General features: G+C 56.4%; 3 protein-coding genes across 5 annotated transcripts in view; 1 reads left to right on the top strand and 2 right to left on the bottom strand.

Annotated features, from left to right (window-relative positions):
* Positions 1 to 3388: 3388 nt before the first annotated feature.
* Positions 3389 to 5307, bottom strand: TIMM29 (translocase of inner mitochondrial membrane 29). The gene is made up of 2 exons (XM_025863344.2): positions 5160 to 5307; positions 3389 to 5081 (listed from the first exon to the last, which is right to left on the bottom strand). The coding sequence occupies exons 1-2, from the start codon at positions 5251 to 5253 to the stop codon at positions 4393 to 4395; spliced, it is 783 nt and encodes a 260-aa protein (XP_025719129.1). The 5' UTR covers positions 5254 to 5307; the 3' UTR covers positions 3389 to 4392.
* A 45-nt stretch (positions 5308 to 5352) lies between these two features.
* Positions 5353 to 9813, top strand: YIPF2 (Yip1 domain family member 2). Of its 2 annotated transcripts, none has more exons than XM_025863342.2 (10): positions 5353 to 5488; positions 5631 to 5691; positions 6089 to 6246; positions 6338 to 6418; positions 7398 to 7485; positions 8761 to 8877; positions 8970 to 9136; positions 9214 to 9396; positions 9478 to 9606; positions 9682 to 9813. In XM_025863342.2, exons 2-9 carry the CDS (start codon positions 5661 to 5663, stop codon positions 9586 to 9588), a joined length of 936 nt encoding a protein of 311 aa, XP_025719127.1. In that variant the 5' UTR covers positions 5353 to 5488; positions 5631 to 5660; the 3' UTR covers positions 9589 to 9606; positions 9682 to 9813. The 2 variants fall into 2 exon arrangements, with proteins under 2 accessions (XP_025719127.1, XP_073743793.1); XM_073887692.1 differs by lacking the exon at positions 5353 to 5488 and adding an exon at positions 5560 to 5570 and having other exon boundaries at positions 5625 to 5691.
* A 274-nt stretch (positions 9814 to 10087) lies between these two features.
* Positions 10088 to 26411, bottom strand: part of CARM1 (coactivator associated arginine methyltransferase 1) — a 40934-nt gene continuing 24610 nt past the window's right edge. The window contains exons 2-16 of one of the 2 annotated variants that reach the window (XM_025863027.2): positions 25693 to 25818; positions 24144 to 24250; positions 23084 to 23188; positions 21008 to 21118; positions 19650 to 19827; positions 17481 to 17571; positions 17218 to 17299; positions 13231 to 13316; positions 12953 to 13042; positions 12367 to 12504; positions 12192 to 12281; positions 11976 to 12088; positions 11793 to 11870; positions 11472 to 11540; positions 10088 to 11299 (exon numbers count right to left, since the gene is read on the bottom strand). In XM_025863027.2, coding sequence (XP_025718812.1) covers positions 11157 to 11299; positions 11472 to 11540; positions 11793 to 11870; positions 11976 to 12088; positions 12192 to 12281; positions 12367 to 12504; positions 12953 to 13042; positions 13231 to 13316; positions 17218 to 17299; positions 17481 to 17571; positions 19650 to 19827; positions 21008 to 21118; positions 23084 to 23188; positions 24144 to 24250; positions 25693 to 25818 — 1607 coding nt within the window. In that variant the 3' untranslated portion in view covers positions 10088 to 11156. The remainder of the gene's footprint in view (positions 11300 to 11471; positions 11541 to 11792; positions 11871 to 11975; positions 12089 to 12191; positions 12282 to 12366; positions 12505 to 12952; positions 13043 to 13230; positions 13317 to 17217; positions 17300 to 17480; positions 17572 to 19649; positions 19828 to 21007; positions 21119 to 23083; positions 23189 to 24143; positions 24251 to 25692; positions 25819 to 26411) is intronic. The other variant, XM_073887691.1, reaches the window with a different exon arrangement.

Here is a 26411-nt window from a genome sequence, read left to right as displayed (position 1 = left end):
CAACACTTGTTATTTTTTCTCTTTTTGAGACGAGCCATTCTCACAGGTGTGAGGTGACACCTCATTATGGTTTGGGTTTGCATTTCCCTGACGATTAGTGATGATGAGCATCTTTTCATGTACCTGTTGGCCATCTGTATGTCTTATTTGGAAAAAAGTATATTCAGGTCCTCTGCCCATTTTTTAATCAGATTGTTTTTTGTGATTGAATTTTATGAGTTCTTTATATATTTTGGATATTAACTGCTTATCAGATATATGATTTAGAAATATTTTCTCCCATTTGGTAAGTTGTCTTTTCATTTTGTTGATGCTTTCCTTTGCTGTGTAGCTTTTTAGTTTGCTGTCATTACATTTATATTTTTTGCTTTTGTTGCCTGTGTTCTTGGTGCCAAATCCAAAAAAGTCATCACCAAGACTGATGTCCAGGAACTTACTGCTTGTTTTCCTCTAGGAGTTTTATGGTTTCAGGCCTTATGTTCTTTTTTTTAAAAAAAATATTTATTTATTATTTATTTATTTGACAGAGAGATACACAGCTAGAGAGGGAACACAAGCAGGGGGAGTGGGAGAGGGAGAAGCAGGCTTCCGGCGGAGCAGGGAGCCCGATGTGGGGCTCGATCCCAGGACTCTGGGATCATGACCTGAGCCGAAGGCAGACGCTTAAGCGACTGAGCCACCCAGGCGCCCCAGGTCTTATGTTCTTTAACCCATTTTGGGTTACTTCTTGCGTGTGGTGTAAGACAGTGGGCCAGTTGCATTCTTTTGAATGTGGTTGTCCAGTTTTCCCAACACCATGTATTGAAGAGACTGTCCTCTACCCACTGTATGTTCTTGGCTCCTTTGTTGTAAATTAATTGACCATATTGCATGGGTTTGTTTCGGGGCTGTCTGTTCTGTTCCACTGATCTGCATGTCTTTTTGGTACTGATACCATACTGTTTTGAATACTGTACCTTGTAATATACTTTCTCAGGAAGTGTGATGCCTCCAGGTTTGTTCTTTCTTGAGATTGCTTTGACTATGTAAGGGCTTCTGTGGTTCCCCACAAATTTTAGGATTTCTTTTTTTCTATTTCTGTGAAGTGCCATTGGAATCTTGGTAGAGTTGTAGATTGTTTGGGGGTAGTATGGACATTTTAACAGTATTCTTTCCATCCATGAGCACTAAATATCTTTACATTTATGTGTCTTCACTTTTTTTTTTCATTAATGTCTTGTAGTTTTCAGCGTACAGGTCTTTCAGCTTCTTGGTTAAAATTATTTCTAAGTGGTGTTTTTGATGCAATTGCAAATGAGATTGTTTTCTCAATTTGTTAGTTCGTTGTTAGTGTTAATAACGCTGCAACATTGTGTATTTTGTATCCTTCAACTTTACTGAACTCATTTATTCTATCGGGGCTTTTTTTGGTGGGCTCTTTATAGAGAGTTTTCTATACGTCATCTGCAAATAATGAGTTTTACTTCCTCCTTTCCAATTTGGATGGCTTTCTTTCTTCTCATCTTACTGCTCTGGCCCAGGTCAACCACAAAGCTAGCGCAACAGCTGAGATTCAAACCCTACTTTTAAGTCCCACTTCTTCCCCAGGCCTTAGTGCCCTTATGGAAAGAGAGTTTGTCCACTTTGCTGTTTCTGGTACTGGGTAGAGTCTGGAGGGGGTGGGCCTCTTCTGCGCTAACCGAAGGATGGGAAGCTAGTCCTGCTTCCCTCTCCCCAGCAGGACCATACGGAGCTCCTACCCACAATGGACACATGAATCCTCTCCTTTAACTCTTTCAGCATTTGCTAGGGCCCACACTGGACTGAGCACTATAGCGTGTTGGGAACTCAACAGTGAACAGGACACCTGGACCCATCCTTTGGAGCCTGTGTATACCCCAACATCCAGTCCCCTTGTCTGATCTAACAGTTCCAGTCCATGAGCTTTCCAACAACTCAGGAGGCAAGAGGTACTGGAGAGGGGAGCAAAAATATGGTAGGACTCCTCTGGGAAAGGCTGACCTTCCAACCAAAGACAAAGCCATGCGGACTTTAGGCCTACACTAAGCCCCCAAATCCCTAGGAACACTGAGTTGTCATTTGTTGCCAACTACTCCTCTGAGCTTCACACCTACAGGGGGTCTGCATGGGACACACCCTGGCTGAATGTCAGCAGTGGCATTTAATAACCAACTCAGGCAGTGAACCCATGAAGCTCTCTCTCTCAATACTTCCAATCACAGTGAGGGGCGCCTGGGTGGCTCAGTTGTTGGGCGTCTGCCTTTGGCTCGGGTCATGATCTCGGGGTCCTGGGATCGAGCCTGCATCGGGCTCCCTGCTCAGCGGGGAGCCTGCTTCTCCCTCCCCCACCCCCCCCTGCTTGTGTTCCCTCTCTCGCTGTGTGTCAAATAAACAAATAAAATCTTAAAAAAAAAAAAACTGATCACAGTGAGAAACAAGTCTCACTTGATGCCAGGGTGTCTTAAACCTCTCCCTGAGGTTGGTTAAGATTGCTTTCTTGAACAGAAACAACAGGATTTAGGCCAAGCTTTTGGGGTAACACTATAAGATTATAATTTAGTATCATTTGCCTTTTGTTTTCATTACACTTTTTTATATTCACTTATTTCTGTATTCCAAGTTTTATTCATGGTTAATGATAGCAGCATTTAATGTCTGGCAAGATGTTATTAGGATCAAATATAGGAGACTGAGTTTGAGGATTAAGGCACAGGGTTGGGCGTTAGTTTGAATCATGGCTCTGCCATAGCCTTGGAAAAATCAACTTTTTGAACATCAGCCTTTCCATTGTAAAATGAAGATTTTGACTTACAAGATGCTCCTGTCCCCAAAATAAGGATATAAAAATCACCATGTGCCCAGCATACCCCTAGTATAAATGGAAGGTCTAAGTACCAAAACTGAATGGCAAAACACATGAAGTCAAACATCACGACAAAAATGGTTGTTTCATGGGTTAAGTTTCTATTTTTGTTTTTGGTTTTTTTTTTTTAGTAATCTCTAGACCCAGCATGGGGCTTGAACTCATGACCCCAATATCGAGTCACACGCTCTTCCGACTGAGCCAGCCAGGCGCCCATCATGTCCTGGTTTCATTAACTAGCCACAGGCCGCCTAGATAACGGGTAGTCTCACTCCTCGGTTTTTAAAGTAGGATGATCACAACCTAAGTACTAGTTTTGTATACTAACCTATCCCATCCCATAGGATTCTGGGTTTCCAGGGTTACTGAAATACAAACAGAATCTATGATTCCATAGATAATTCCAGATCAAAAAATCCTTTTCCCTTCCAAATCACTTTAACATCACTGTCATATGTGGGGCAAAAAGGCTGTTTTTGCAAAAAGATTCCCTGTGAAATCTGTAGTCATACCACTGGCAATCTCCTGGTTTGGTATGGTTTATTGTAAAACATTACTATTTGGAGTAAGCTGGGTGAAGGGTACAGAGAACGTCTTTGTTCTATTTTTTTCACTTTCCTCTGAAACTTTTTTTTTTTTTTAAAGATTCTATTCATTTACTTGAGAGGGTGAGAGAGGGCACAGGAGCAGGGGCAGAGGGAGAGGGAGAAGCAGACCCCCCCAGAGCAGGGAGCCAGATGCAGGGCTCCATCCCAAGGCCCTGGGATCATGACCTGAGCCGAAGGCAGACGCACCAACTAAGCCACCCAGGTACCCCTGGAGCTGTTTTTTAACTTTACTTCAAAATCACTAAAAATGCTACTCGTGAAAATGAAAGATAAACTTTTCTTTTTTCTTTTTTAAGATTTTATTTATTTATTCATGAGAGACAGAGGAGGAGAGAGAGAGGGAGGGAGAGAGAGAAGCAGAGGGAGAAGCAGGCTCCCAAGGAGCAGGGAGCCCGATGCGGGACTCGATCCCAGGACCCTGGGATCATGACCTGAGCCGAAGGCAGACGCTTAACCGTCTGAGCCACCCAGGCGCCCTGAAAGATAAAACTTTTCAACTCCAGATTTAAAATGAACATCTGAATGGTCTTAGGAGAGCTTTGGAGTCACCTGACAAGTGTAATTAACCTTGGTCTAGAGATTACGAGGCTCAAAGAAAAAGGCTGATGCGTGTACGTAAGGCTCATTCCTAAGTCCGGCAGTGATAAACATTACACGGTCTTGTCGCTTTGGCTCTCTCCCCCAACTCCTAGAGCAACGAAGACCTAGACCAAACTCATTCTGAATTAGCTTCGGCTAACAAGGAACGAGAGGAGAGGGAGAGTGGCCAAAAAGGCTGTGAAAACCCAGGGAAAGGACACTCTGTACGTAATTTAGTTCAGTCACTCTGCATGTGAGGCTCGCTCACACCCACGGCGCCATCCCGGGCACACGGTCCGGTCCGCCAGGGCTCGGGGCCCGATCCCGACCCAGGCCCGGGTCTCATCTAGGGACTTCCGACCGCCCCAGGGAGTCGGCCTGGCTCAGGGCGAGCTTGTCCTTCTTCTCCTTCTGCAAGACCTGCTCCTCCCACAGCGCCTGGTCCACCTGGTCGTCCGTGAGCACGACAGGCTTGTACTTCTCATCAAAGAGCCGCTCGTTGGTCTCGGAAAGCAGCTGATGCGGCCCGACGACGCGCAGACGGGCCGGCAGGTGTTGGAACTCCTCGTCGTTGATGTCGCAGTCGCGCATCCGGGCCGCCAGCACCCACCAGCGGCCCCCGAAGCCCACGTCCAGGATCCGGTCCGGGAAGTCGACCCAGCGGGGCTGCAGGTAGCGGCAGCGGGCCTGGTAGAGGCTGGCCTCGGCGTCGACGGGCGCCTCGTACACGAGCGCGCAGGGGCCCAGGCTCACGTGGCGGAGGCGGCCGCGCCCCCGCAGCCAGAGCAGCCGCTGCACGTAGTCCTCGGAGGCGCGCTTGCGCGTGGCCGGGGCCAGCAGCAGCAGGGTTCCCGACGCGTCGAGCAGCGCCTCCTCGAAGGCCGCCTCGCTCGGCGCCAGCGCGCAGGAGGCCGCGGCGCCGCCCAGCAGCCCCGCGTACACGGCCGCCCGCCAGGGCCGAGCCCGCGCCGCCGCCGCCGCGTCCCCGCAGGCCTCGGCGTAGTCTCGGAGCAGCACGCGGGCCCAGGAACCTGAGCGGAGAGAAGCAGAACAAACAGGTGAGAGCAGGCCGCTGCGGCCACCCCCCGCCGCCTCCCGCCGCTACGCACCCAACCGCGTCCACACGCGCGGCTTCGCGGCCGCCGGAACACCAGACTCTTCACGGTTTCGGGACCAAAATCTCTTCAGAGCGGCCGTCGCCATTCTCTTCCGGCCTGGCGTCCCCTTTCCGAGGAGAAACGCCGGGTATGCGAAGAAAAAGGCCCGGGAGCTTCCTGCGCAAGCGGCCACAGTGCCGGAAGAGGCTTCCCGTCGGAAGAGGCTAGAAAACGGACCGGTGGCGGATGTTGCCGTCCGGTCTGAGCGGGGTCGGCGGCGGCGGGGGGGCGGGCCGCGCAGGCGCAGAGGGCCTGGGCCGCGCCGGCCGAGGGAGCCTCAGGTGAGGGGGGCGGGGGCGGCGGCGGCGAGCTCACCCCCGGCTCGGTGCCCCGGCGGCCGGGCGGGGCTCGGGGCCGAGGGAGAGGCCTCGGGAGGGGCACCGAGCCGGCTTGGGGGCGGGCGTCATTGGCCTCTGTCCTCAGAGCGGGATGCGGTGACGCCCCTGAGCAGCCATGGCGGCGGCCGACGAGCTGGCCTTCCACGGTGAGTGCGGCGGCGACCCGGCCCGAGCTCCCACTCCCTCCGCCGGGCGGAACCTCCCGCCCGGGTTCCTGCTGACCGCCAGCCTGCATCCCGGTCAGCTGTGAGCACTAACCCCGACCCAGGCACGGTACCCATCCCGCACTCGAACCCCGCTCCCAGCCTGAGCTCCAGTCTCCGAGCAGAGCCTCTGTCCCAGACCTGACCCCATCCCAGAACCAGCCTTAAATCGCAGGCCCTTACAAGGAGTGGGGGAGCGCACCTTCCAGCTGCTCAGAACTTAGGAAGCTGGGCCCTTCGGTGGCCCCAGTTGGAGTCTTGGCCCCCAGATGAGCCTTGGGTGAAACCCCACTGTCCTGACTCCCCAAACATGCGTGTGTCCCATATGCCTTCTCGATAGAGTTCGAGGAAGCTTCTAATCTGCTGGCCGAGACCCCAGATGCAGCCACGGCCCGTGGAAGCGATCAGCTGACCCCACAGGGGCACGTGGCCGTGGTGGTGGACTCGGGTGGCAGCTGTGGGGCTGAGGAGGAGGCCGAGGAGAGTGACAGGACAGCGGTGAGTCTGTGGCGGCCCTGCCTGCCCCCAGCCCTGCGCCCACCCTCTGCCCAGGCTGTAAGGGCCGCCACCGAAAGCCCATGTTGTGCAGCTTCTGCAGGAGGAGAAGCAGCAGCCGGGATTCTGGACCTTTGGCTACTATCAGAGTTTCTTTGACGTGGACACGTCCCAGGTCAGGCCCGGGAAGCTGGTGGGAAGGGGTTTGCAGTCACACGGGGCTCCAGCCACCATCACTGAGCCGTTCCTGGGCACTGGGAGTGCTGGTGATGCCCGGGGCGAGGGGGCGGCAGAACACGAGTTCCCACGCAGGCTGGTCAGACCAACTGTGGTGTGCAGTCAGGACGGTGGTGTGACCGGGGCTCGTGGGAGCACAGAACACAGGTGCTCGGGCAGGTTGGAGAAGGGCCTCCTGGAGGAGGTGAGGAGTGTGCTGAGATGGAAAGGAGGAGGCCCGCGCTGGGCAGAGTGAAGGGGAGCGCGTGTCACGGGCACAGGGAGCGGCAGACGTGGAGGGGCTGAAGGTGGGAACTGTCACAGGAACTACCTGCCACTTGATCTGGTTGGAGAGGGCGAGGTGGGGGACAGGCGGGCAGAAGCCAGACCACAGAGGCCTCGCATGCTGTGCTAAGGAGTTGGGGTTTTATCCTGAGGGTGCCGGGAAGCCGTAGACGGGTTTAGAGCCGGAGAGGAGTGAGTGGAATCAGCAGACGTGGTGCAAGGACTGTGGAGCAGAGGCCCCAGGCCAGGGAGGGAAATAAAACCTGGGGCGCAGAACAGGGGACATAGTGGAGAGAGCTGTAGGCAGGAGGATGCCAAGGACTTGACTGTTCCCCACCTCACAGTCCAGACATGTCACAGCACGACAGGCTGTGCAGGGCAGCCAAGCCAAGAGAAGGGAGAAGCGAAGAGAAAGATGACCGGCCCAGAAGAGTCCTGCAGAGTGGCAGCACACTGGGGTATTGAGGCCGGCCAGGGGAAGGGGCTCCAGCCCGTCAGGAACTAGAGGGAACATCTGAGCCCTTGCAGGCAGAGGAGATGGGAGGTCAGCAAGGAAGGAGCCTCTAAGGGCAGCGCAGGAGGTCGGCTCTTTCCTCTGTGGGGGCTAAGGGGCCCCGTGCAGGCTTCCATTCTGGGCCCCACCTTGTCTCCAGGTCCTGGACCGAATCCGAGGCTCACTGCTGCCCCGGCCTGGCCACAACTTTGTGCGGCACCATCTGCGGAATCGACCGGACCTGTATGGTGAGTGGTGGTGTGCATTCAGCCTGAGAATTCACTCAGCACATGTGGACCGAGTGCCGGTCTGTGGATTCCAGCTGAGAAGAAAGCAGGGGCGCTCCCAGAGAGCGGGAAACACACATTCGGTCTGGGGAGACAGTTACATAAAAGGCTGCTGAGGGCCACAGGGCTCAGAAGAAAAGCAAACAGCTTAGAGGACGTTGAGTTGCCACTTTGCATGGGTTGGACAGGGAAAGTCCCTGTGAGGGTGAGAACGGGCCTTTTGGTGGTGTGGATGGCGGTGAGGAGACCTAGGGGAAGAACATTCCAGAAGGAGGCACAGGTTCAGTGGTGGGGCAGTATTGTCATTGGAGTAGTGAGCTGCATGAGGTCACAGAGGTGACAGGAGAGACTGCACCGGCCTTGTAGGCCTCAGTGAGAAGGACTCTTGGTTAAGGGCTCTGAGGCTTCCTCTGGCCACTGGGGCGGTGGGGGGGAGGGGGGCAAGGGCAGATGCCAGGAGACCAGGGAGGCAGTGACTGCCATGGTCCAGGTGTGCGATGGTGGGGCCCAGCCCCAGGTGGGGAGCAGCGGTTGGACTGTGGACTAGGTCTCAGAGGTGGAGCTGACAGGATTTCCTGACCCGTCAGAGGTGGGGTGGGAGGAGAGAGGCGAGGGTGGCTCTGGGGTTTTCAGCGGGACTGCGAGAAGGATCGAACTGTCATTTATTGACTGGAAAGGCTGGGTGGGTTTGAGGGGAGGGCAACGAGGGTGGAGTTGGAGAGGCCTAGCTGTGCACAGGGAGATGTTGACTGTAAGCCTGTGGTTCAGGGCACAGACCGGAGTTGAGATACTTGGGAGACATCAGGCTAGAGGTGACATAAAGTCCTGATACTGGACAGGATCGTGGAGGGTGAACAGATGGAGAGGCTAGCTAAGGACTGTGCCATGCGGCGTCCTCGTTATTAAAGGGTCAGGGAGTCACAGAGCCTGAGGAATTTCCCGGGAGGCGACGTGGCAGGAGCCAGGAGCATGAAGTCCTAGAAAGCATAGGGGGAGTGTTTCCAGAAGACAGAGACGAGCTACAGCAAAGGCTATTGAAAGGTCAGGAAAACTGAGGGACTGAGAGCCAGCAGTGGATTCAGCCACCCCAGGTCATCACTGGCGATGTGGGGAAGGCTCAGAGGGGGAGTGGAGGTAGCTCGGAGCTTAGAAAGAGGCTCGGGGCCCAGCACGGTTGGGATGGGACAGGTCATCCGTCCTGGGAGCCCTGGGTTCCTCACCACGCCCTGCCCACAGGCCCCTTCTGGATCTGTGCCACACTGGCTTTCGTCTTGGCCATCACTGGCAACCTGACCCTGGTGCTGGCCCAGAGGAGAGACCCCTCTATCCACTACAGCCCCCAGTTCCACAAGGGTAAGTTAAGTGGGCAAGGCCCCGGCCCTGCCCGAGCTGGGAGTGCCGCGGAGCCCCGGGCGTGACGGCCCGCCTCGCCCCCTGACCCACAGTGACCGTGGCGGGCGTCACCATCTACTGCTACGTTTGGCTGGTGCCGCTGGCGCTGTGGGGCTTCCTGCGGTGGCGGAAGGGGGTCCGGGAGCGCATGGGGCCTTACACCTTCCTGGAGACCGTGTGCGTCTATGGCTACTCCCTCTTCGTCTTCATCCCCACCGTGGTGAGTGTGGCCCCGGGCAGGGGGACGACAGGTGCCGCGCGGAGGGCCTGGTGGCCAGCTGCCTGTGTCGCCCCCAGGTCCTGTGGCTCATCCCTGTCCCGTGGCTGCAGTGGCTCTTCGGGGCGCTGGCCCTGGCCCTGTCGGCCGCTACCCTGGTGTTCACCCTCTGGCCGGTCGTCCGAGAGGACACCAGGTTGGTGGCCGCGGTGCTGCTCTCAGCTGTTGTGCTGCTCCATGCCCTCCTGGCCGTGGGCTGCAAGGTACCGGCGGTCAGGGCTGGGCCTCGGGGTTGGGGGGGTCACTGACCCCCACCAACACTGACCCCAAGGGCTTTGGTTCAGTTCTATTTCTTCCGGCCACTGCCTCTGGAGCACCTGGCGCCTTCGCTCCAGGCCGCGTCTCTGCCCCCAAAGCTGCTGCTGTCACCCACCCCAAGAGCCAAGACAACCTAGGAAGGCCCGAGCCCGCAGGTGAGGGGCTGCTCCCGCCTTTCCTCCTCGAGGCGAGGAGCCACAGGGCCGCTCCCAGGAGTCTCTCTCTTTCAGGCTCACCATGAGGGGACACCTCGGCCTGCCCTACCCCTCAGACGATGACTGAAGGCTCCCTTGACACCTCGAGACCATTCTGCTACTTTCAGACTTTTCTTACAAAGCAAACACTTTTATTTTCTATGCAAAGGTGATTTCGAGAATTTATATAAAGGTGGGAAAGGGGCGGCTGAGCAGGGAGCCTTCTGGGGTGGCTGTCACCCCCTGGGCTCCCTGCCAGGCCTTCTGCTTTCCCTGATGGGATGGTCGGGAGAGCAGAGGGGGCCACCCCAGCCTCAACGGTGCCTGCCCCTCCTGGGTGCCCAGGGAGCAGGTCCCGGGGTCTAGCCTGAGCTCCACCACAGCCGTGTTCAGAGATGTTTAGAAATGGGGGGCGGGGGGAGAAGTAGAAGAACATTGCCTCTGCTGAAACATACATTTCCTTGTTTATTTATTTCGTGAGGGGGGGGGCGGAGGTCCCTGCAAGGCCCCTTCCCAGGCTGGGGAGTGACCAAAATGCCATCATAGTAACAGGGACTGGAGCGTCTACAAATGTTGAGGGAAATACACAGGCCTAAAGTGAGCTACAAGGAGAAAGGACGCCTTCTGCGATCGATCCTTGAGGTTTCTCACGTCTGCCCCAAGCGGCTGACCGTGACCCTCCCCTCCAGGCCCGGGGCCCGCGGGGCCCCCTGTTCTAACCCGGGGCGGGGGCCCGCAGGGGCCGAGGACGGAGGGCCTTCCCGACAGCCGGGGTGGGTTGTACATTCAAGTGTGAGGTGAACCCTGTGGGGCAGGGGGCCTCTCGGGTCTCCAGAGGCCTGGCCCCACCCCTGTCCTGAAGACTCGGCAGGGCTGCCCCTCACCACTGAGCCTCTGAGTCGGGGGAGAGGGGCTGCTGGCTCGGCCCGGCCGGCCTGGTTTTCTCAGAGGGTCTGTGGATTGACACTGGTTCTTCTCGTAAAAAAATAAAATTAAAAAAAGCAGCATGTCACGCCCATTGTGACCAAGGCCTGGTAGTTGAAGGGGAGGCCCCACCCAGTCAGGATTGCCTTCCCCACTGGAGACAGGCGGGGGGGGGGGGGGGGAGGACAGGCGCCAAGGGACCGGGTGGGGTGGTAGCTGCTCCCCCCCCCCCAACCCGCCAGGCCTGCAGCTGTCAGGCCCGGACACGCCTGTTACAGAAGATGTCAAACCCAGGTCAGGGGGGAGGGCAGGAGAGGGAAACAGGGCTCCCACGACATGATCTTGTGTAAAATCTGGCAGCGACACGCGCTCAGGGCCCAGATGTGGGTGGGCGGTGGAGTGGGGGCGGCGGCGGCGATGTCGTGTAAAAAAGTGTCCAAGTCCCATAGCAAAGAGGGCTGTGGCCGGTGTTTGGGCTTCTCCGGCCCAGGGGCGAAGGCCGCCCAGGCGGGGGTGGGGGGGGGGGGGGTGGGCAGGGTCTTCATTTGGTTTCCTGGTGCTGTCAGTCTGTTGCGCGCTGGAGGGGCCTAGCTCCCATAGTGCATGGTGTTGGTTGGGATGGACATGGGGGAGGCCATGGAGATGGCGGGGCCGCCCATGGTGAACTGGCTGTTGACTGCGTAGTGGGCGCTGGAGCCGCTGCCGCCACTGCCCTGGGCACCCGAGGACCCTGTGGGGGGGGGGGGAGGAAGAGGGGGCGGCACAGGCACTGAGGGGCCGGCTCTGCCCCCCCCGCCCACCCAGACCCGCGGCAGAGTCAGAGAGAGCGAGCGAGCAGGTGGGTGGCCCAGGGGTCCGCACACTCACAGCTGCGGGACCCCGCTCCCACCGCCCACCATTACCTTGGACAATCCCCGTGCTCATTATGGAGCCCATCCGGGAGTGGGTGTGATTGACAATCCCCGTGTTGGCTGCGCAGCAAGAGGGAAGGAGGAAGGAAGGGAGACGGCGTCACCGCCCCCGGCCCGGCCCAGCCCGGCCCGGCCCAGGCTCTCACCCCGGGGGTGGGGAGGGTGGGCGCAGCGGCTGCAGAGTGAGGCAGAGAGAACAGCAGGGCCTCCGCTGGGGGCCCCCCCGGAAGAGGAGACCGCGGTGCAGAAAGCCCAAGTCCTAGAGAGCTGTGGCCGCCACCGCGCCGCTCCCAGACCCCAGGGGACGCTCACCTAAAGGAATCAGGTTGTTGTGGCCCACACTGGAGCCGCCGGCAATAACACTGCTCAGGTCGTAGGCGGTTGGCATCCCTGTGCACAGAGAGGGCCAGGTCAGGGTGTAGCAGACCAGGTCCTCCGGGGCAGAAGAGCCCCAACAGGGAGCGCCCCGGCCCCAGCCACACAGGGGCCACTCACCGGCCACAGCCATCCCACTGCTGAGGTTGTAGGTGCTGCCCGTGTTCCACATGTTCTCCGAGGGGGACGTGTAGTGGGAGCCCGGCGGGGGCGAGGGCGTCGTGCCTGTGTATCTGCAGCACAGACCGACCAACCAGTGGGCAGGGCTGAGATGCTGCGGGTCAAGAGGGGCACCCCCTCCCCCCCCCCGCCATTCAGGCTGCAGGCCCATCCTACCTGAAGAAGGGGTTTTTCAGATCCAGGAGGTTACTGGATTTGGAGCCCGTCTGGTCTACCTGGGCCACAATACTGATGTCATAGCTCTGTCTGCAGAGAGGGTAGGGGAGGACGGCCATGAGCTGGCTGGGGAGACGGACCCCTGCCTCCCCCCGCCCCAGGTGGCAGCTCACACCTTTTGTTGGCAATAAGCAAACATGTCCCTGAGAGCGTGTCCCCGGCCTTGGCGAACAGTGGTGACTGGAACAGGCAGCGGACCTGGTACCAGTGGGTCAGGGGCTCCGTCGGGGCCGTGGATAGCCACACTGTCATTCTGCCAAGCAAGGACAGGCACACGTTTGACCAGGCTGCAGCCACCACCCTGTGCACCTTGAACTCTTCCCAGGCATTTCTGATGGGTCCCCTGGGGCCCTGGAGCTGAGACAGGCTGGCTGCCCAGGCGTCCCAGGCACACACATGTGCACGTGCGCCCGCACACACAGATCCGCAGCCATGAGGGGCCCACTCACTTGACCTCTGTGCCAAGAGACAGAGACCAGGTCCCATAAAGGACCGTCACTGAGAACAGAGTAGACACCCCCTCCCACAACAGTCTCTGGCTCAGAGGGGGAGCTCTCACTGCTTTTGGGGGGGGACAGGGAGCCTAGAGGAGTCCTATCATGTTCTCCCAGCCCCCAGCCAGGCCTGGGGGTCACAACTGCAGGGAAGCCCCTGGGACCGGGGCAGGGAGGACGCAGCACGCTTTGCACTGTTGCACTCACATGGAGCCGATGAAGGCGACATCAAACCAGAAAGCCAGACCGTGAACTAGCCCAGAATGCAGCATGTGGAATTTGAATGGGATTTCTATCCTGGAAGGCAAAGGGCAGTGATTGCTGGGGAAGCCAAACAGGGACTGCCAGGGGAGAAGAGGGGTGGCTGGGTGCAGTGTCCCGGGGCCCCTGCCTGCCCGCCTTGGGGCAGGAGGCCTGGGGGAGTCTGTGCTGGCCCTAGACCCAGCAGGAGCCAGGCTTAGCAGGAGGGGCATGGGTGCTGGTACCTGTGCAAATCTCCTTCTTTGGCTTCTAAGAAGTTCACCGTGTACTTGACAGACTTGGCCATCAGGATCCGGATGTCAAAGGTGTCCTGGGAGAGACCACAGTGTGACTTGGCTTCAGGCACGGAGGCCAGCTGGGAAGGGGAGAGCTCTTCTCCTCTCCTGTCTGGCCATGGCTATGAGGCCATTTGGCTAAACCCAGTTTGCCATTCTCAGACATGCTGGGGGGAGGATGAAATGGTTCACCACCATGGAGGCCAATTCGGTGACAGCTCTCAATCATTCATATGCATTAGAGACGTGGCAGTTCCCCTCCTGGGAGTCTAACTGACACACATATGTGCACGTATACAAGCTCACACCGGTAATTAGACACACTCTGGAAACCATGTAATTAAACCGCCAACGTCCTATCCATCAAGGACTGAGAAAGAACGAAGAGGGGGGAAGGATCTCTGGGATGAACTTAAGTTAAAAAGCAAGTTGGAGAACTGTGTGCTGACGTCCACACCCAGCTATGACGCAGGCTTTATATCAGACCAACACTCTGTGAAGAACTGTATGAGCCGAATAAAATACAAAGGAAAAAAAAAAAGCCTAGTTTGAAAGTACTGGAGAGTAACAAGAGCAGCCTCAGCTTTGGGAGCCAAGATCCTAGAGAGATGTTCTTTCGCCTCTGCCTTTCCCCTTGGGGCAGGACCTTCTGGCGGCCTCCCTGGATGGGGAAAGCAAAATGGGGGCTCAGGGTCACCAAGGCAGCTAGGATTCCAGAGATCAAGAAACAAAAGGAAAATGCAGAAACATGAGGTGGACGTTCTGTGGCACGCGCCAATTCCTGAGCTGCATGTGAGGTAGGGCTGAGAGGCAAAGGAATCAAGCAGAAAGCCACTTACAAGATACTGAAAAACTAAGGAAAGGTTCAGCTGGGCATTGGTGCTGGGAGGCTGGGACGAGGAGCCCCGTGAAGCATCCACCAGGCTTGCACTGAGACCACTGAAGGCTAGGACCTAAAGCAGCAGTTCCCAAAATGTGGTCCCTTCCAGAGTACTCTCAAGGTCAAAACTATTTTCATGATAATACTAAGATGTTTTCTGCCTTTTTCTTTGGCTCACTCACCTGTGATAGCACAACCGATTGAACACAGAAGCAGAATCCAAATATCTTCTATTAAGCCAGAAATTAAAGAGATTTGCAAATTAAAAATGCCAACTGTGGGGCAGGCACCTGGGTGGCTCAGTTGGTTAAGCGACTGCCTTCAGCTCAGGTCATGATCCCAGGCTCCTGGGATCGAGTCCCGCATCCAGCTCCCTGCTCAGCAGGGAGTCTGCTTCTCCCTCTGACCCTACCCCCTCTCATGCTCTATCTCATTCTCTCAAATAAATAAATAAAATCTTAAAAAAAAATACTATTTATGTTGGGGCGCCTGAGTGGCTCAGTCGTTAAGCGTCTGCCTTCGGCTCAGGTCATGATCCTAGGGTCCTGGGATCGAGCCCCGCATCGGGCTCTCTGCTCAGCAGGAAGCCTGCTTCTCTCTCTCCCACTCCCCCTGCTTGTGTTCCCTCTCTTGCTGTGTCTCTGTCAAAAAAATAAAATCTTAAAAAAAAAATACTATTTATGTTAACATTTAATGGGTTTGTTATTTTAAAATAAATATTTTTTAATTTCTTGGGCTTAATTTTTTATTTTTTTAAAGTAGGCTCCACATCCGACGTGGAGCCCAACACGGGGTTTGAACTCACGATCCTGAGATCAAGACCTTCGGTGAGATCAAGAGTCAGATGTTCAACTGACTGAGCCACCCAGGCGCCCCATCTTGGGCTTAATTTTTAATACCAAGAGATACTGACAGTATATCAATAGCTAAAACACTAACAAAAGCTCTTTGGGATCCTCCATTTTTAAGAATATAAACAGATCACCTGAGACCAAAATGCTTAAAAACCACTGCCTTACAGGGAAGCCAAGAAATAGCCCAGCAAAGTCAAGTCTGAAAAGTAGCCTCTAAATATGTCAAATGCCTGATAGGACCAAGGTGATCTATCTATATGGCTAACTGAGAGGAAAAACATCATCCAGAGCCTCCATATTTCATTCTGGCATCCAATAACCAGGTATACTAAGAGACACAACCAAAGGATGAGAACCGAAACCTAAGAGAGTAAATAAAAAACAGAAATACACTTAACACTTACCTACATACTAAAAGTGACCAGAAACTTACAGTATGTATGAGGGGAAAAAAGGTAGAAAAAAATGAAGAATTTCAGAGAACTGAAATAAGAAATAAGCAAAATGAGATCCTAGAACTGAAATTAAGAATTAGAAAACCAGCTTAAACAGCAAAGAGAAGATGAACTGGGAGATGGGTCAGTAGGAAATATGAAAATGAAGCAATTAGAGAAAAAAGGATGGGGGTGCCTGGGTGGCTCTGCTGGTTAAGTGACTGCCTTCAGCTCCAGTCATGATCCCAGGGTCCTGGGATCGAGCCCCACATCAGGCTCCCTGCTCAGCGGGAAGCCTGCTTCTCCCTCTCCCACTCCCCCTGCTTGTGTTCCCTCTCTCGCTGTCTCTCTCTATTAAATAAATTAATTTTTAAAAAAGAAAAAAGGATGGAAAATGCAGAAAAGAGTGTAAAGAATCATCTGACACAAAGTTCCCACGAGGAGAAAGAGAATGGGGCAGAGGTAGTATTTAAAGAGACAGTGCCCAAGAGTCTCCCAAAAACTAGTGAAAAGCATCAAGTGGGGGAAAACAATATACCTTAACAAAAGACAACAAAACAATTCAAAAGAAACAACATTCAGAATAAGTTTTTTAAAAAGATGATAAATTTATACCCATAAAGATCAGTAATTACATCAAATGTAAAATGGTCTCAATGTTGTCATTAAAAGACAAAAAAATGTCAATCCGGTTAAAGAACAAATCCCAAATATATGCTGCTTACATGAAACAAACCTTAAGTAACAAGGACACAGAAAGGTTGAAAGCAGAAAGATGGAAAAACATATACTGTACAAAGATTAACCAAAAGAAAGCCAGAATACCTGAACTACTAGCAGGAAAAAAAAAAAAAGAAAAAAGTGGAACGACTTTAGGGCAACTAGTACTACTTGAGAGAAGAAAAGGAACACTTTATAATGACAAAAGGAACAATCCAAGAGGAAGAAACAATAATCCTAAACCTGTATGCACCTAATAAACACAGCACCAAAATATATAAGCAAAAACTCAGGAATGGGAAATCTACAATCAGTTACAGGAAAAAGCAGAACCTCCCCACCACCACCACCACCCAAAGCATGAGGAGACAGACAAGATTTGACTAACATGATTAACATGACCTGACACTACAACATCGTACTCAGCAAGTGATAAATATGCATTTTTCTCAAGTACACACAGAACATTAACCAAAAGAGATCACGTAAGTGGGCATAGAGCAACTGTCAACAAATTTCAAAGGACTGAAATCACACAGTGTATGTTCTCTGATCATAGAAAGAAAAAGAATATGTTGATTATGCTATATTTTGAGAGGAAAAAGGTTATATACATACGGATGTATTTGTGTGTGTGTGTGTATGCACATCTAGGTATAAAACTTCTGAAAAGATACAGAGAAAATACTGTTTGCCTATAGGCTTTTCAGTTTTACATTTTTTTGATATTTGAACCATGGGTCTGTATCAGTTCAAAAATCTCAAAATCAATCAAAATCAGTTCCAAGAATCAATCTAATAGCAGTTGCATGTACTGCATGCTTACTGTGTATTAAAGCACTCTACATGCATTGCCATTTCATTCCCAACATCCCTATGTGAGAGTTCTGTTTAGCAGCCAAAGCAAGAACTCAGTGGGGACAGTGGCTTTCCTAGGGCTGCAGTTTGCACAAGGCCTGACGGGAAAGACCATGCCCCCCCTCTTGTCACCCCGGAGGAGGGCCATGCCCAGTACTAACTGCAATAGTGCCTTGGGTGCCCCACTCACCACCACAGGCTGCCGGAAATACTCGTCCACCGCAGCACCTCGGAGGGCTGACAGGTCCACTCCATGGAAGGATGGCTGGTACCTGCAGAAAGCCCCCATCCCCCCCAGCAAGGTCACCAGCAGCAGGAGAGACAGGTGGAACAGGCTGCCTTTTCTCCCAGCTGGCCCTCATCCAGCCCAAGTCTTTCAGGTCCTACTGAGGATGAGGAGAAAAAGAGAAGCGGGCTGTCCCTGAGAAGGCAGGACACCCAGGTCACACTCACCAGAAGTTGGCCTTGGTGAACTGCTCCATGTAGAGCTGTTCATCCGTGAAGGGTGCAAGATGGACGTCACCAATGGTGGGGAACATGTTTCCTGGGAGTGGGGGGCAGGGAGGGGTGCTGGCGTCAGGGTGGAACATCCCAAAGGGCCTGGCAGAGTTTCCAAATGGCCCCAGGACCCCCAAGCCTGGGACTTCCCAGCCTCTCTTTCATTCCTTTGTGCATTCGTGCAACACAGGTACTGAGCACCTTCTCTGCCACTGGCCAAGATGAACACTTGACACACACTGACTCATTAAACTTGGACAGCCAGCCAGGGAGGCAGGAAGGCCCGTCCTTCTGTTCCATTACTAGGGCTGGGAGATGGAAAGGCACCTGCCAAAGCCTCAGGGGTAAGCAAGTGGTGCCTGGGGTGCAGCCAGGCCCCCAGGTCCCTGCTCAGTCAGCCAGGCGGTGTCTCTCAGGTGCTGTCGTCCCGGGACAGATGTGCAGCCAGGGAAAGTGAAGCCAAGCTCTCTGGACAGAGCAAAGGCGAGCCCTTGGCTATACTGTCAGGGCCTCAGATGAGGCCAGAGGCTGGGTCGGGGGAGGGGGGGTTAGCTGAATCCCAAGCTCTAGCAAACAGGGTGGGCCACTGGGCTGCCCTGGTCTTGCACATGGCCTGAAATGGGAAGGGGCGGGAGGGCAGGATCCTCCCTCGGTGTGATTCAATGAACAGACTGATGAGTCTGAGCCAGCGGCAGAGAGCGCCAGGGCTCAGGAGGCCCCACCCACCTTGGGAAGTCCAGGGCCCCAGGTCACCTGGTCTCCAGATGTGGGCCTCCCTCCCTCCTTCTATGCAGGAGAGGGGGGCACTGAGGCAGGAATCTGCCTACTCTTCAATCCCCCAAAGGGCATCCGGAGTTGGAAGGAAGACGCATGTGCAGGCTGGGGGCAGAAGGGCAGTGCTGGCCCCAAGCCTCATCTTAGGCAGGCTGCCTGATGACCGTGTGGGTGTGCAGCTGCCACGAGAGCTGGCCTCCCCTCGGTGCTGACGTCCTCTAAGGAGGAGCCCCTCCCCCCTCCCCCGCCCCCGGCCAGCTTAGCCTACCTCCGGGATGGAAAGGGAGGAGAGCGGGTCCGGGACAACCCCCCCAGGCGGCCTGGCTTCCCGCGCTCACACCCGTGACACAGGCCACAGCTGCGGAAAGTGCAGGCCATATCCTGCCTCCAGGAGCGGAGCCTGAGGCCAGTCCCTGCAGCCCAGATCCAGGGAGGCCAGAGGACCAAAGTGGGTGCTTCCCCACCGAACCGCCCATCCCCTGGTCCCCAAGGGGCCTGCCAGTCCACCAGCTTCATATGTTCTGCCCTGGCCAGGATCCTCCTAGACCACATGCACGCTTGTGCGCGTGCGCGCGCACACACACACACACACAAACACACACACACAACCCCTTGCTTGTACAGAAATACTCAAGACACATACGCAAACCCCAAACCAAGCCCAGATATGGGGGACACCAGCAGATGTTCCAGGGCCCCGTGCACAGACCCCCAGTGACCCAGATAAGTAGCTCTGAACAGCCAATGACCCAAGTGCATGGAGGGGCAGGCACAGTGACACAGACAGGAGGCCACAGAAGGCACACCTTCCCAACACAGAGAGCTGCTCCCTGATACTCGAGAACCCCCCCAGCCCACCCTCACACACGCACATGAACTCCTCTTTCCCCCTGGCACGGGTACGGGGGGCGGGGGTGGGGCGCTCGGGGGCCTGTCAAGGTAGGATGAGGTCTGTATGCCAGGAATGAGGACAGAAGGTGGACTCCCCGGGAAGGCGCCTGCCACAGAATACCTTCTGCACCTACCACAACCGCCATCCCCAGCTAGACACTGTCCCCACGGACACCAGGGCACAAGATGGCAGAGGCAGCCTGGAGGCTCTCTGGGGACCAGAGGGGAACCCCTTCCATACTTGGGCCGGGCCAGGCAGGCGGATGTCTGGCCCAGGACTCTTGAAGCCAGCTGGGGTGGGGGCGGTTCGGGGGTAAAGGCCTAGGTGCCCCCAGGCCCCCAGGCTGCCAACAGAGGCAAGCAGGGAACAGAATCACAATTGTGCCAACCCAGCAGCAGCCAGCAGCTCTGCGATGGGACCCCGACACTGCTGCCGCCCGCGCCAGCAGGGACACTCACCCCCAGGCCTCAGGTACTTCTTGGCATGGAGGTAGCTCTCGAGCATGCGCTCATTGAAGAGCATGTAGCCCATGGGCTCCGAGATGATGATGTCCACCTGCTCAGGGAGCGAGACTTCCTCCACCTTCCCGGGGATGACCACAATGCGCTCAGTGAGGTTGTTACTCTTCACCAAGACCTGCAGGCGGGTGGGGGTTCCAGAGGCGTCACGGGGACCCCTGCACCCAGCCACACCATGGGTCATCACCAGACCCCTCCTCTCGGAGGACGGCTTCGACCTACGCACAGCCGCCAATCCCCTGCCTGCCCGGTTGGCATCCTAACCATGGCCATTATCAGCCACGGCCTGTCACGAGCTCACTGCAGCCCCAGCCCTCTCTCCGAGCCTTTCCTGCTGCAGTTCCCCGGTCCCCTGAGGTCACCTCTACCCTTCGAGGACAACAGCGGATGGGAGCACACAGGATGAGCAGGCTTTGCTACAGCCACCAAAGCTTAACTTGGACACACCCTCCAACCCAGCGATTCCAGTGCTAAGAACGTGTCCTACAGACGCGACCGCACGCGGGAGAGGGGACACGTGTGTCAGGGATTCGGCGCAGGTGGTGTTTGTACTGCAAAGACCACGAAGTGGCCCAAAGGTCGAGGGCTGCCTAACGGCATCTAAACAAACAAGTGTCCCCCTCCCCCCCGCCCCCCCACCCTGGGGCAAAGGGATGCTCTGCAGCCACTCACGACGGGGAGGAAGCTCTTTCTGTGGGGACACAGACTGTCCCAGACAGGCTGTTCAGGGAGCAGAGCACGGCGTGTGCTGGGCTGTGTCAGAGGAAGACACAGGCCGGCGCCTGGAGCCCGGGACAGCTCGGGAGAGCTTCCACACGGTCTCTCCGGCTCCTGCGCAGCGGGCTGGGCAGCTGGGAGCCAGGGCGGGGGCAGGGGGAGCATCTGCAGTTTACCCTTTGCGCCTTTTAGGTTCTGAACCTTGTGAATAAAGGTTTCAGTGCAGGAAAAGGAAAAAAGAAAATGAAACCCTGTTGTTGCCCCACATTCCACAAACGTAGGAGGTGGGGCTCAGCAGGGAGCCACTCGCCTGGACAATCCAGCCCCTGAAGCAAGAGGCTGTCCAGCCTCTGAAGACACCAGATGGGCCCCGACCCCATCGTGGAGACACACCACCTCAGGACCAGCCCATCCCTCCCTCGATCAGTAGGTTCTGGACACAAGAGACCAAAACAGAGAAGCAGCATGCCTGGGCCCCCTGGATCCGGGGGTCAGGTCCCCCAGCAGGGCTGGCTTCCTGGGCTGGAACGGGCACAGAGCTCAAGGACAAGGACAGGCTGGGGTCCCTGTGGGCCGCTGACCTCTGCGTGCTGGGCCATGGTGCTGGCCTCCACCGCGTAGATCTTCCTCGCCCCAGCTTGGGCGGCGAAAAATGAGAGGATCCCCGAGCCACAGCCAACATCGAGAACGATCTGGAGCAGGAGAGGGCAGTGAAAACAAGGCACTAGTGAAGTGATGGTGACAGTAAGGGATGTGCCTGTTTGTCCGGGCCGCTCCCTTCGCCAGAGCCTCCCTGCCGAGTGTGCTCTGGGCCGCGCAGCCCACTTCCCTGCAACCCAGGCTGGCGCCGCCCAAGTCTGGTTTCTGAGAGCCAAGCGGAGCGTGTGGGAGCCCCTAGTTTGGATCCGAGGGTGACAGGCTGGGATTTCTGAAGACTGCTAGGCTGTTAAGACCACGACACTTTCAGGCCAGATTCAAAAAGGAAGGGTTTGGGCTGTGATCGGTCTACGCAGCACGGTGGACACCAGGCGGTCATGAGCACGCCTGTAGCTTCTCTGGGAATGAGCCAAGGACACCTCTTGAGTCCTGCCACACGACTGCTAGGGCTCAGGGCTGATGAGCCAGGCCTACACACTGGGCAGGAAGTGGGCGGCTGCTGACCCCTGACCCCACGGGGCATCCTGGCCACCTAAGAGGAGCTCCCGGGGAAAGCTCTGCTTGGGCCCAACCGCAGATCTCCTGACTCGCTGGGCCACAGGCTATGATCCTCCGCAGAAGCTAAAAGGGGTCCTTCCAGGGCCTCAGCAGCCCTAGCAGGGAGGGAAGGAGCCCAGGGAGGAGGTGCTGTGGGGTCAGTGGCAGGATCTCCGGGCTGTATGTGAGGCTCGGCTGGTGCGGGGAAGTTGCCCACCACCTGCAAGGGCCTCTGGCCCCCATGATGTGGACCCTTAGAAGAGTCTAGGCTTGCGTGTGGCAGGCTCCCCCAATCCTGGACTGGACTGACTGCTTCCTTAGGGGCCGAATCAAGTAAGCATCTCTGGCGGTGCTGTGCATGAGCTTTCTGGAACTGAACTGCTCTGGGGGCAGCAGCAAGCCCAGCGGGGGAGCCCAGTCGGGGCGCTGGGACTGTCGGGGGGGCAGGCGGGAGGGCCTGGCGTGCTTCTCAGAGCTCTAGAGGAGCCAGGCAATGGGTCTCCACACCGAGAGAACTGGGAGGGATGTCGCCAAAGGCGGTGCGCTTCCCAATTCCCAGTGCTTTTGCAACGCGGCTCACACCAGGGCCCAAGACGAAGGGCAGGATGCTGGGCCAGGGGGGCTCGGGTCCCAGAGGAGGCAGATCCACACGGACCATGTGGAGCCCTTCCAAGATAGGTGGAGAAAAACACACGCTCCCATTTGGGTTCAAAAGGGAAAATAAATCCCAGGCCCCCAGCAGGGAAGGGAATAAACTTTCACCTTTGATCATACATACTCTGAACTGCTCTTTATTATTATTTTAAAGTAAGCTCTAGGCCCATTGTGGAGCTTGAACTCATGATCCTGAGATCGAGAGTCACATGCTCTACTGATTGAGTCCGCCAGGCGCCCGTCTTTCTTTTTAATCGTGAGTGTATGCTACTTAGTAACAGTAAAAAGATTTTTAAAGCAACTAGGAAAATACCTAGATAAATTACAGTGTATCCACAGGACTTAACTAGTATGTCCAAGACATAGCATTTCATGGGAAAAAGTATTTGGCAGGAAGAGTCTACGGAATAAGATCCTATTTGTAAACCATTTAATTAGTGAACTAATTCTAAAATGCATACGCTGACAGACGCATGGGGAAAATTTTGGAAAAAACCCTTACTGGCGGCAGTGGGTTTGGAGGTAACTGACAGAGGCTTTTCCGTGCCTACATTACACACACTGCGAGCGCACAGAGGAGTCCTCGCCGTGCACTATTTCCAGGTGGGTACTTGTCACCCTCCCCGTGACAAGTATAAAAAAGCAGAGTTTGCTTTTGTAATAAGAAAACACTTAAAGATCAAATCAACGAGAAAAGAAAAACGTGACTGGAGCCGTGGACACAGCACAGCGACTCGGGGCCACAGGGAAGGGGCCATGGGGGGGGGGGGGGCGGCAGGGCCCAGCCGGCGAGTGCCGGGCCCGCTCACCTTGTCCTTGAAGTCTGTGTGGTTCTGCAGGATCGCACGCTGGTAGGTGCCCGTCCGCACGTAGTCCTGCATCATGTTCTGCTGCTGGGACAGGTAGCCATAGAACTGGAACAGAGACAGGCCAGTGGCACAGGGCACACGGCGGCGCAGACGGCCGAGGCCCTGGCTGGCCCTGCGACAGAGGAGGGCCCACCTGGGGCACGAACACCCCTCGGGAGGCTGCACCCCCTGTGCCGAGCCGGGCCCCCGCTGGCAGCTGCCGACTACTCCAGGAAAGGCCCCCGGGAGGGCCACCGCCACCGTCACCATGGCCAAAGTATGCAGCTGCATGCTGCCTGGACCTGGACGCCACCCAGGAGAAGTCAAAATTTGCCCCGGGAGGCGTTCTGGGATGGGGGGGCACCGCCTGCCCCATCTTAGGGTCCCCAACGAAGCAGAGCTGTCGATCAAACAGAACCCTAGAACTCAGAGCGCCAGGCAGGTGAGGTGCTGTGGGGTCTCTCTGTAAGACAACGGGCGAGCGGGAGGCAGCGTGGCACCTGGGCCGGGGCACAGGCTTTGGCATCAGGCAGACCTGGCTTCCCATCTTGGCTCTGTTGCATAATAGCTGTGTGACTTGGAGCAAGTCACTTAACCTCTCTGAGCCTCAGTTTTCTCATCTGTAAAATGGGGACAATAATAGTACTTACCTCCTAGGGTTGTTGGGAGGATCAAGTGTCTCTGTGCGTGTCAAAGTGCTTAGACCAGTGCCTGACCTGCAGCACGGGTTCAGTGTAACTGTGCTACTGTCACTCAGAATGCCCGTGGGCCTGAGCTCCACCTGCACTCACATTCTTCCAGCAACCGTCCTAGGGAGGCCCTGGCATCTCCGTTTCACAGATGAGGAAACCGAGGCCCAGCAAGTGAAGGACACCTGCCCAGGGTCACACGGCTAGTAAGGGGCAGAGCTGGGACGAGAACCCAGGTGGGCCCTCCCTGTGCTGCGCGACCTCCCAGGGGTCACCCGGTGGCGACAGCCTGGCCGGGGGCGGGAGGGGGGGGCGCGGGGACAAGTACCCACCTGGAAATACTGCACGGCAGAGGACTCCTCTGTGCGCTCGCTGAACACCGACCGCTCCAGGGTGTGGCCCCGACAGGTTTTCAAGATGTTATAGAAGGAACAGAAATCTGGAAGGGGGAAGCCAGGTCACGCGTGGGCATCTCAGGGAGCGGTCTATAAGTGCACACCCCGACTCTTCCACTTTGAGCACTCGTGCTTGGCGATTTCTTTTTCCCAAACAGTGTTGAAACTGAAGAAGAGGAAGGGCAGCCAAACCTGCCACTTGGTGGCCGGCACAAGAAGGCTGGTGTCCTGCACGCTGGGGTGAGCGTGCTCCGCGCGGCCAGCGTCCTTTGGGAGGACGCACGCCCGCCGAGCCAGGGTCAAGGCTCACGGGTCTGTCCCAGCCAAATAACCGCGAGCCCACCCGGGTCTGTGTGGGGTGGACCAGGGTGGGGTGGGGGCTGAACAACAACGTAGAGATATTTAATACCCCGGAACTGTACACTCAAAAATGGTTACGAGAGTAAAGTTTATTATGTGTATTTTAACACAGTGTTTTCAAAGAAAAGCGGTATAAGGCAAGCAGTCTGGGAAGATGAAGACATCTTGGAGGTGGGCAGCGGGGGTAACGGCGCCACAGCGTGACTGCACGGGAGGCCCCCGCGCTCTACACTCAGAAAGGGTTTAAAGTGGTAGATTTCTGCAACGGGTACTTTACCTAGATTTAAAAAAAAAAAAACTGAAAAAAGTCAACTCTAAATATTCATCGAGTAGAACCAGACTGGCAGGACTTATACCGGTTCGTAATGCGCACCCCCCGGTGCGGGCGTTAAAGGCAGGCTTGGGGTTGTTTACGCAAGGAAGGAAACGGAGCTGCGGAAGACTGCCTCTGCGGGGAGGTGGTCAGCCACCTGGCTCCTCCACCGGGGGCACCGGGACAGCTGAGGGGGCTCCTGGACATCGGTGGTGGTGACCAGGCCAGGCTGCTGCACCTTCACAAGCTCTCCAACCCCAGGAGCCCCGCTACCTCCAATGCCGACCCCCACGAGCCACCAGCAGTGGCCTGGAGCTCGACAAACCCTCCTCAGGAACCGCCTATGTCCACTTGGAGCCCCGAAACGGGTCTGTTTAGAACCCTCCCGTGGCTTCTCTGTGCGCTCGGAACAAAGCTCCGCGTGCCTCAGGGGGGCAAGACAGGATCCTCCGCTGCTAGGAGGGCCGCTAGGAGGGCCAGGGCCCAGACACGCCCCCCCCCCCCTGCCCCCGCCACGGGCTCCTCCATGAGGCCTGGGGTGCCGCCAGGTGGCCAGGACAGGCCTCTCAAAGGAACGGATGTATGAGCCGAGCCCAGAAGGACCCAAAGGATTCAGCGAGGGAAGGTCTGGGGCGAAGTGTTCCAGGCGGCGAGAACGTATTCCTCCCACAGACATATCTCCGCACAGGAATCATTTGTGACGGCCTCCAGAGGGATGGGCCTCGAGGTCCCCCTCCGGCCGTGGCTGGCGGCCTAAGTGGCCTGGCTTCAGGCTCTCTGGCCGAGCGCTGCCAGGACGGAAGGGCCACGTACCGTTCGGGGTGGCAAACTGGATGAGGACGCTGTTGCAGCCCAGGGTGATGATGAAGGACTGCTTGCCCACGCGGCTGCACTCCGTCTCCCGGGACACCGAGCACTTAAACACACACACATCTTCGTCTGCGGGAGGAGAGAGGTGACAGTGAGCCAGCAGGTCCCAGGGCCGGCTGAGCGAGGCTCCCCGTCGGCCAACTCTGGGCACGTCGTGTCCCTGCCCCCGACCCGGAGTCTTCGGGGGGTACCCAACAGCCCACCCGGAAAGCACTTGCCATGTGAGCCCTGCCCGCAGGCCCAGGCCGAGGAAGAGAGGATGGCCGAGCAGGCGGCAGGGACGCAGAGACAAAGCGTGGCCAGTGGACAGGAGGGCTGTCCACGGAGCAACCACGGCTGACAGTAAGGTGAGGGGTGGCCAGGTGCCGTGGGCCCAAGCAGGACATCCCGGCCCGGGGGCCCCTCTGCCAGGACCTTCCCTCACGGAGCACCTCCTGGGGCCCAGGCCCCGGGAGTCTGGCATTAATTCACCAACTCTGCTCTGTTACGTGGGGGGATGGTCGGCCTTCAGCCCTGAGCGGGGGTGGGTGGGGGTCAAGAAAGAACTCCCAGAGGTGCCTCTGTTTCCTTCCCCTGAGCCCCTTCCCACTCGGAGTGATGTGGTGCCATGATTACGAGCACGGCCACTGAAGCCAGATGGCCTGGGCCCGTGCCCCACCTGC

The sequence above is a fragment of the Callorhinus ursinus genome, unplaced genomic scaffold, assembly GCF_003265705.2.
Source record: "Callorhinus ursinus isolate GAN/ISIS: 27379988/994484 unplaced genomic scaffold, GSC_fseal_2.0 scaffold82, whole genome shotgun sequence".
Taxonomy (NCBI): domain Eukaryota; kingdom Metazoa; phylum Chordata; class Mammalia; order Carnivora; family Otariidae; genus Callorhinus; species Callorhinus ursinus.
This window is presented reverse-complemented; position numbering and strand designations above follow the sequence as displayed.

Bases quoted from the DNA above. Each gene is read 5' to 3' on its own strand.
- TIMM29 (XM_025863344.2), bottom strand. From the start codon at position 5,253: ATGGCGACGGCCGCTCTGAAGAGATTTTGGTCCCGAAACCGTGAAGAG. The intron at 5,082-5,159 runs GTGCGTAGCGGC...CTCTCCGCTCAG, and splicing joins GCGCGTGTGGACGCGGTTGG to GTTCCTGGGCCCGCGTGCTG.
- YIPF2 (XM_025863342.2), top strand. From the start codon at position 5,661: ATGGCGGCGGCCGACGAGCTGGCCTTCCACG. The intron at 6,247-6,337 runs GTGAGTCTGTGG...CATGTTGTGCAG, and splicing joins AGGAGAGTGACAGGACAGCG to CTTCTGCAGGAGGAGAAGCA. The intron at 9,397-9,477 runs GTACCGGCGGTC...GCTTTGGTTCAG, and splicing joins TCCTGGCCGTGGGCTGCAAG to TTCTATTTCTTCCGGCCACT.